The 8,599-nt window shown below is 40.6% G+C and overlaps 2 protein-coding genes across 15 annotated transcripts in view; one reads left to right on the top strand and one right to left on the bottom strand.

Annotated features, from left to right (window-relative positions):
- Nucleotides 1–8,599, bottom strand: part of LOC139610290 (myosin-7-like) — a 38,346-nt gene that overhangs the window by 26,366 nt on the left and 3,381 nt on the right. For 6 of the 14 annotated variants that reach the window (XR_011685754.1, XR_011685747.1, XR_011685750.1 and 3 more), the window contains exon 8: nt 8,454–8,516. Coding sequence is in view for 5 of the 14 variants with exons in the window: in XM_071465073.1 (XP_071321174.1) it covers nt 8,490–8,516 (27 nt within the window). In the remaining 9 variants the exon portion in view is untranslated. Of the gene's footprint in view, nt 1–1,581; nt 1,721–7,512; nt 8,517–8,599 lie in introns of those variants that run through there. The other 8 variants (XR_011685755.1, XR_011685749.1, XR_011685746.1 and 5 more) reach the window with 7 other exon arrangements.
- Nucleotides 86–7,612, top strand: LOC139610407 (myosin heavy chain, fast skeletal muscle-like). Its single transcript, XM_071465077.1, has 19 exons — nt 86–498; nt 1,321–1,497; nt 1,594–1,739; nt 1,828–1,918; nt 2,010–2,399; nt 2,502–2,628; nt 2,712–2,830; nt 2,925–3,121; nt 3,711–3,894; nt 3,973–4,138; nt 4,219–4,343; nt 4,445–4,753; nt 5,310–5,513; nt 5,594–5,719; nt 5,807–5,977; nt 6,448–6,552; nt 6,651–6,746; nt 6,848–6,982; nt 7,132–7,612. Exons 1-19 carry the CDS (start codon nt 217–219, stop codon nt 7,153–7,155), a joined length of 3,174 nt encoding a protein of 1,057 aa, XP_071321178.1. The 5' UTR covers nt 86–216; the 3' UTR covers nt 7,156–7,612.

The raw sequence follows: 8,599 nt of genomic DNA, 5'->3' as shown, positions 1-8,599 counted from the left end.
TCTAAAGAGTGCAGAGACTGAAAAGGAGATGGCGACCATGAAAGAAGACTTTGTGAAATGTAAGGAGGATCTAGCAAAGTCAGACGCCAAGAGAAAAGAGCTTGAAGAGAAGATGGTTTCTTTGCTGCAGGAGAAAAATAACCTCCTGCTGCAAGTACAAGCTGTGAGTATCATGGAAAATGAAAACCACTGATCTCAGTCAAACAAAATGTCCAAATGATCACATTAGTGCTGTTCTCTCTGTGTTTTTGCCAGGACTCAGAAAACCTTTGTGATGCAGAGGAGAGGTGTGAGGGCTTGATCAAAAGCAAAATCCAGCTTGAGGCAAAACTCAAAGAGGTGACCGAGAGACTGGAGGATGAGGAGGAGATTAACGCTGAGTTGACCGCTAAAAAGCGGAAGCTTGAAGACGAATGCTCTGAGCTTAAAAAAGATATTGATGACCTGGAGATTACCCTGGCTAAAGTGGAGAAGGAGAAACATGCCATAGAAAACAAGGTTTGTGATTTCACTTGGGCTGTTTGGTTTGTTTCTTCCTGTTAAGAGGGAGTTTTTCCTCCCCCCTGTTGCCAAGCGCTTGCTCTTTGTGGGAACTGTTGGGTTTTCCTCTATAACAAAGTAAGGTCTTGACCTTACCCTGTAAAGTGCATAGAGATAACGTATATTATGATTTGGCGCTATGCAAATAAAATTGAATTGAATTGAATTGAATTGAATACCTATGTGTTCCTACAGCTTTATGTTTTTGGTCCCATAGATTTGCTTCCTTTTTTGTTAACAACCTATTTCAAAAACAACTTAACAATTAATTGGAATGGTAGGTTAAGCCATTAGGTACCAAAGAACAGCTTGGTTATTGGTGCGAACAATTTAGAAAGTATGTTTTTGCTCATACTTTTACCATTCTCATTCCTTAGAGATTTTTCCCATGTTTTGACTTCAACACTTTTTTTAAGAATCCAACTCATCCTCAGTCACTTAATTTCGTACATGTTTGGATCACCCTAAACACATGTCATCTTTTCTTGTCAGATCACCAAAGTCATTTGGATTTATCCTCTGAAGATCATGCATGTCTGCAGCAAATTTCATTAAAACATCTATTCAAAAGATGTTGAGTCATTTCGGTCCAAAGTGGTGGACCAAGCAATGCAGCAATCCTTAGAGCCACGATGCTAGCGTGGCTTTCATTTTTAATTTTTCAAATAAGTTTATGGCTGTGTAGCCTTAAAGGATATACAGTATGTGCTCTATGAGTGCCTTCTAAGTTTAGTTAAGCTTCTGGTTTATATTTATTTGCATGCACATTATCTATTGCAGGTCAAAAATTTAATGGAGGAGCTGGCTGGTCAGGATGAAAACATTGGCAAACTGACCAAGGAGAAGAAAGCTCTTCAAGAGGCTCATCAACAGGCACTGGATGATCTTCAAGCAGAGGAAGACAAAGTCAACTCTCTGACCAAAGCCAAGTCTAAGCTTGAACAGCAAGTAGATGATGTGAGTTGCCGACAAAGACATGCTCCAACACTGAACACTTTATTTATTTATTTATTTATTTACATTTTATTTAACTTTGTGCAACTTGTTTTCAAGCTTGAGGGTTCATTGGAGCAAGAAAAGAAGATCCGCATGGACCTTGAAAGATCCAAGAGGAAGCTCGAGGGAGATCTGAAGCTTACACAGGAATCCTTGATGGATCTGGAAAATGACAAGCAGCAATCTGAGGAGAGAATTAAGAAGTGAGATAAAGCATTGACCATGGGCAGTATGTGTGAGGGAAATACATTTTGGGTTTCAATTGACAACTTTTTGTTTTTTTCCTCACAGAAAAGAATTTGAAAACAACCAACTGCTCAGCAATATTGCAGACGAGCAAGCAATTAATAACCAGCTCCAAAAGAAGATGAAGGAACTTCATGTAATACAGCACAGGTTTAAGTCATACACTGATAAGATTCATTACAGCTCCTTTTCACCTCATCATGGTATACTGCATTTTCTGTTTTAAGGCCCGTATTGAAGAACTGGAGGAAGAGGTCGAGGCCGAGCGAGCCGTTAGGGCCAAGATTGAGAAGCAGAGGTCGGATCTCACTAGGGAGATCGAGGAGATCAGCGAGAGGCTGGAGGAGGCCGGAGGAGCCACCACTGCACAGATTGAGATGAACAAGAAGCGCGAAGCCGAGTTCCTCAAACTGCGACGTGACCTGGAGGAGTCCACGCTGCACCATGAGGCCACAACCGCCGCACTGCGCAAGAAGCAGGCGGATAGCATGGCCGAGCTAGGAGAGCAGATCGACAACCTCCAGAGGATCAAACAGAAACTGGAGAAAGAGAAAAGTGAACTGAAGATGGAGATTGATGATTTGGCCAGCAACATGGAGATGGTTGCAAAAGCAAAGGTGGGATTTATAAACCTGAAATACTGTATTTGAGCAGTAGGGAATCCAGAACTCATTTAACTGCTTGAATGTCAAATTTGCGTTAATTTTCTATTCTCATAGGTCAACCTAGAGAAGATGTGTCGTTCACTTGAAGATCAGCTAATGGAACTAAAGACTAAGAATGATGAACATATTCGACAACTTGCTGATCTCACCAATCAGAGGGCCCGTTTTCAAACTGAGAATGGTACTCCTGTCCCTCCTTCAAGTTTAGCTCGTGGAGTTAAAGACTTATAATTAAAACATGGTTTCTTGTTTTGCTTGTCATAGCTGAATTTTCACGTCAAATGGAGGAGAGAGAGGGTCTCATTTCCCAACTGACGAGAGGAAAGCAGGGATTCACGACACAGATTGACGAGCTGAAGAGGCTGATAGAGGAAGAAACAAAGGTATACAAAGCTCACATTTGCAAACACATCCACTTCTTTGGTTTACTTGGATATTTTTTTCATGATCTTTCAATAACTAATGTCTTCCTCATAGGCTAAGAACGCCCTGGCTCACAGTTTGCAGTCGGCTCGCCATGACTGTGATCTCCTTCGTGAGCAGTACGAGGAGGAACAGGAGGCCAAGGCTGAGCTGCAACGGAGTTTGTCAAAGGCAAACACTGAGGTGGCTCTGTGGAGGAACAAGTATGAGACTGATGCCATCCAACGCACTGAGGAGCTTGAGGAGGCAAAGTAATTGTTCACTAAGATTAGATCAATAAACTGGGCAATACATCACTGACTGTATAATGTAAAAGGGGTGGCTTGCAGTGACACCTGAACTCTACAGGGTATTTTAGCATCTTTTAGCTCATTGTTTTGGTTCACTCTCACCACTCTCATCAGCGTAATTTCCAGAAAAAAATCTCTGATAAATCTTTGTTGCCTGACCAGAACCAAACACCACCAACCAACAGGGTTAGTTGGTGTTGCATCTCTCTTTGCCTTGTTTCCTGTCTTCATTCCCCTATCTATCACTATCTAATCATAACTACATAAAATACCACAAAATGTGACAATATCAATGATGCATCTACAGTTTGTACCGCTGCCACCTGGTGACCAAAAAGCAAACAACAACAACAAATTCTGCTGTTTAATCAAACAAACACCTCTTGGAAATCAGCTTGACATGAGCAGCACTCCTGCTTAATGAGGCATAATGTAGATAATACGGCATTTGCACGTTATTTTTTTATTAATATTTTATAATGACCCCCTCTTTATTATGTCAGTATTTGCCTGGTTCGCTGTGTTCTGACTACCTCCTCACTCTCTGAAGGAAAAAACTTGCCCAGCGCCTCCAAGAGGCTGAAGAACAAATCGAAGCAGTGAATTCAAAGTGTGCCTCACTGGAGAAAACTAAACAGCGACTTCAGAACGAAATGGAGGATCTCATGGTGGACGTGGAAAGGTCCAACAACTTAGCTGCTACACTTGACAAGAAGCAGAGAAGCTTTGACAAGGTATTTTATGCTTAATACCACACCAAGTGTTTGCATTACATCATGAAATATTACTGGTTAATGTTTCAATGAATTCAGATTCTAGCAGAGTGGAAGCAGAAGTATGAAGAGTCTCAAGCTGAGCTTGAAGGTGCTCAGAAAGAATCTCGATCTCTGAGCACTGAGCTCTTCAAACTGAAGAACTCGTATGAAGAAGCTCTGGATCATCTGGAGACAATGAAAAGGGAAAATAAAAACCTGCAACGTGAGTGAAACCTAACTGTTTGTCAGCAGTATTTTACTTCAGTTATTTTAAAACCTGACATGCCATCTTTTGAAACGCAGAGGAGATCTCAGACCTGACAGAGCAACTTGGAGAGAGTGGGAAGACAATTCATGAGCTGGAGAAATTCAAGAAGCAGGTGGAGACGGAGAAATACGACATGCAGGCTGCGCTGGAAGAGGCTGAGGTACTGATGACTAAGAACAGCGGAAAAGTAACAGACATAGTCATCAAATAGGGTATAAAAAACCACAGACATTCATACATACAAACTAAATTGTTTTTAAGGCCTCGCTGGAACAAGAGGACTCTAAGATCCTGCGTGTCCAAATGGATCTAAACCAGTTGAAGGCTGAAGTGGACAGAAAAGTAGCTGAGAAAGACGAGGAGATCGACCAGATGAAGAGGAACCACCACAGAGTGATGGAGTCCATGCAGGCCACGCTGGACGCTGAGGTCCGGAGCAGGAACGATGCCCTGCGAGTGAAGAAGAAGATGGAGGGAGACTTGAATGAGATGGAGATCCAGCTGAGCCATGCTAACAGGCAGGCGGCTGAGGCCCAGAAACAACTGAGGAACCTTCAGGGGCAACTTAAGGTACAACAAATACAAGGTTGAAAAAAATCAGCCTAGAAAACATTTGGCACAATCTTCAGGCTCCTGCTGCTAGCATGACTAAAAATTGATCAACACTACAACAAAAAAAAAAAAAAAGAGACAAAAAAACCTTTGGCACAACTTAGCAGCCTCTAGATGCTAAGTTAACTTAACACCAACATTGCTAAATTGTTTAGCAAAGCAAGATAAGTTTATTTAGCACTGTCCAGACACAAGGCAATTCATGGTGTCCAAATCTAATTCAGCAGTAGAATGTGACATTTCGTGAGTCTTGTACACATGGTACTTTTGGCTGGAGGAAAGAGCAGGTAGTCACCATGATCATTAAGTTTCTGAGATACTTATAATGGACCAGCCTGTTGGTCAAGAATAAATTTTGACCTGATGATTCTACAGGACATGTGGTAGATGTCGAGAGATCTTGTCCTGGACCAAAGTTTGTGCAAACCATCATTAACCTCTTGAGGCCCTGTGACTAGCAGGGCAGAGAACAGCAAAGCCGTATCGACTTAATTGAGACAAAATGAATTTTCAGGATGCCCAAATCCACTTGGACGACTCTGTCAGAGGGCAGGATGATATGAAGGAGCAGGTTGCCATGATGGAGCGCAGAACGGCCTTGATGCAGGCTGAGATTGAGGAGCTTCGAGCAGTTGTGGAACAGACAGAGAGGAGCCGCAAAATAGCTGAACAGGAGCTGGTGGACGCCAGTGAACGTGCAGGACTTCTTCATTCTCAGGTACTGATATATTGAGCAACCTCAATATATCCTGATATTGCTTTATACACTGTGTATAACAACTGCTTCATCTTTGGCAGAACACCAGTCTTCTGAACACCAAAAAGAAACTTGAGGTGGATGTAACTCAACTCCACAGTGAGATAGAGGAAGCCGCTCAAGAGGCCAGGAATGCTGAGGAGAAGGCCAAGAAAGCCATTACTGATGTAAGGTGCTCTTACAGGGTGCTAATTTTGCTCAACACTAACTTAATGAAATAAAACTAATCAGTACTATGGTTATGGCACCTTTAGGCTGCCATGATGGCTGAAGAGCTGAGGAAGGAGCAGGACACCAGCGCTCACCTGGAGAGGATGAAGAAGAACCTGGAGGTGACTGTGAAAGACCTGCAGCACCGATTAGACGAGGCTGAAAACTTGGCCATGAAAGGAGGGAAGAAACAGCTGCAGAAACTGGAGGCCAGAGTAAGTAGAGTTTACTGTGTCCAGGTACAACTTACAAATATCAACCGAGAGGACGTTCACTTGCTGAGAAGTGACCTAAAAATGCAACAGACAAATACAAAATCCCCAAACCATATTTTAATAATAGAAACTGAGATATGGCCATTTATGTTTATCATCATGTAGTAGTGTTTATATGCATATCTATACATGAAATGAAATGACTCTAGGGCTGCTATTAATAATTATCATCATTATCAGTTAGTCAGCCAATTATTTTTTCTATTAATGAGAAAATAGTGAAAGTAAGCGTTGTACTTTAAAGCAGCCCACCATACATGTTACCAACAATATGTGTGTTATGTCATAAACTTGGACTCAGTTGTCTATAAAGGCTGCAACCAAAGTGAATTAAGAATCCTAGAGACCCATTGTTAATTTAACATATTTAAAATCGTAGAAACTAGACTGAACTCTGCTCTTGTACTCAGGTCCGTGAGCTGGAAAATGAGCTGGAGGCCGAGCAAAAACGTTCGACTGAGGCCATCAAAGGAGTTCGTAAATATGAAAGGAAGGTCAAAGAGCTAACCTATCAGGTAAATCAAGGTTATTTATGTTTGTAATCAATTGGACCAGAGGACAATACTGTCCAAGTTTTGAGAGACAGAACCCTTTGGTTCTCTGCTTCTTTCAGTCTGAGGAGGACAAGAAAAACAATGTTCGACTGCAGGATCTGGTGGACAAGCTCCAGATCAAAATGAAGGCCTACAAACGGCACGCTGAGGAAGCTGTGAGTGAATCACTGTCGATCAGTGAATTTAAAAAATCAATTCAGTGATTTAGTCATTGAGTGTCTGATCACCAGTAACACTGAACATGATTCATTTCCAGGAGGAGCAGTCTAACATGCACATGGCCAGATTCAGGAAGGCCCAGCACGAGCTGGAAGAGGCCGAGGAGAGAGCTGATGTGGCCGAATCTCTGGCCAACAAGATGCGAGCCAAGAGCCGCGATATTGGGACAAAGGTACTGAGCTTGTTTTTGATATAAACTATAAATACTAGGAGGATTGGTACATTTATACAAATTGCTAGGGTTAGGGTTATTTTAGGGTATTTTAAATACATAACATTTTGTGTGAACACTGTTTTCATATAAATGCGTTTGTTTTCCAGGCACAAGAGGGACAGGGCGAGTAGCTGAATGTGGAACAAGATCTCGTCTGCAGTTTAAAGACCAGTGGATATAAATTTGCATGACAATCATGTCTGAGAGCAAATCATAGATATGTGGTAGTTTATAATTGACCATATTGATATCACAGAATGTTAAGTCATATCAGTAAATCTTACCAAAACAAATGAAGCAATCATCTTTCAGTTATGTGTTAATTACTGTTATTCATATATTTAGTATTTAATTGCATAATAAATCCAGTAGTAATGAAGAGGAGATTTGAAATTACTGTTTGACAATAGCTGAAAAAAGAATAGCACAATGTAGGTTTATACCCAACTCATGATGTGTAGCTACAAAATTCATGTATCCATATAATAAATGACAGTAAATTCCCTCAAACACCTGTGAGATAAATGGTGGTGTAATAATCTAATTTTAACTGAAGCATAAATAAAGAATAAAAGAACAACTGTCCAATTGTTTTCTCAAGACTTATTATGATTTTGCATCTTTCTCCATTTCTATATTTAGCAAGATTCCCAGGTTCACTGTGTCACGGCTGGTTTTGGTATTTTGATTAATTGAAACTTTTTTGGAATGAAAACAAAAAATAGTAAGCTAACCAGGTAGCCCAGGTTTGGTCAGCCCATCTCATCACTTTCCAATAACAAGTCACTGTAGCGTTGAGTCTGTCCTGAAGAAGTAGTGCTGCTCAGAGGACGTATGATAACCTCCTGGTAAACACAATGATGGCTGAAGCTCTTGGCGAGGCCGATAATGCTAACATTGGCTACATAGGAATTACGCAGAATAGAGCAAATTGTCGTTTGTTCGCTTGCTCATATTTTGGTCTCTAACTGGGTAAAGATCTACAGTGTCCTTCTAACGGCTACAAAAACAATACTACTACTACTACTAATAATAATGATAATATTAATGGTCATATACTGTATCTCTAGAACAATAAAATAAATCACACAGTGGGATTTTTTTTATATTGTATTGCAGTTAAAGCAACATACATCCACTACAACAAAATAGAAAATTGCAATCAAATCCAGGTGTTAATTATCATTGGGGACTACTTCATATTTAAAGCTGCTATGTACACTGTGGCAGAAAACAAAGCAAAATAAAAGCCTGTTGCTGAAATGAATGAGCTGAAACCAACTCAGCCTGCACCAATTTCACCTGGACAGTTTTACCTAATAAAACTTTCATAATTTAATAATTTGAAAGACACCACAATCACATGTAAAGTAATGGCTTTAAATGAATAAATAAATGCATATTTGTTAAAGAGTATGTTGTGCACTACCTTCAGAGATACAGCAGACATCATCTTCTTCATCAATCACAACTGCTCTCTGTTGTCTTTCGCCTGGTGAATGAGAAAACGAAAAAACTTTAACAGTTAGAGTTTCTTTCAATATTTATAAGATGGGGTCTGTTGCCAGAAGCTGA

Source organism: Trachinotus anak, unplaced genomic scaffold (genome assembly GCF_046630095.1).
Source record: "Trachinotus anak isolate AG129_WGS33_773 ecotype Australia unplaced genomic scaffold, CSIRO_AGI_Tana_v1 ptg000003l, whole genome shotgun sequence".
NCBI lineage: Eukaryota > Metazoa > Chordata > Actinopteri > Carangiformes > Carangidae > Trachinotus > Trachinotus anak.
The sequence above is the reverse complement of the archived record's forward strand: the minus strand, read 5'-3'. Positions and strand labels throughout refer to the sequence as shown.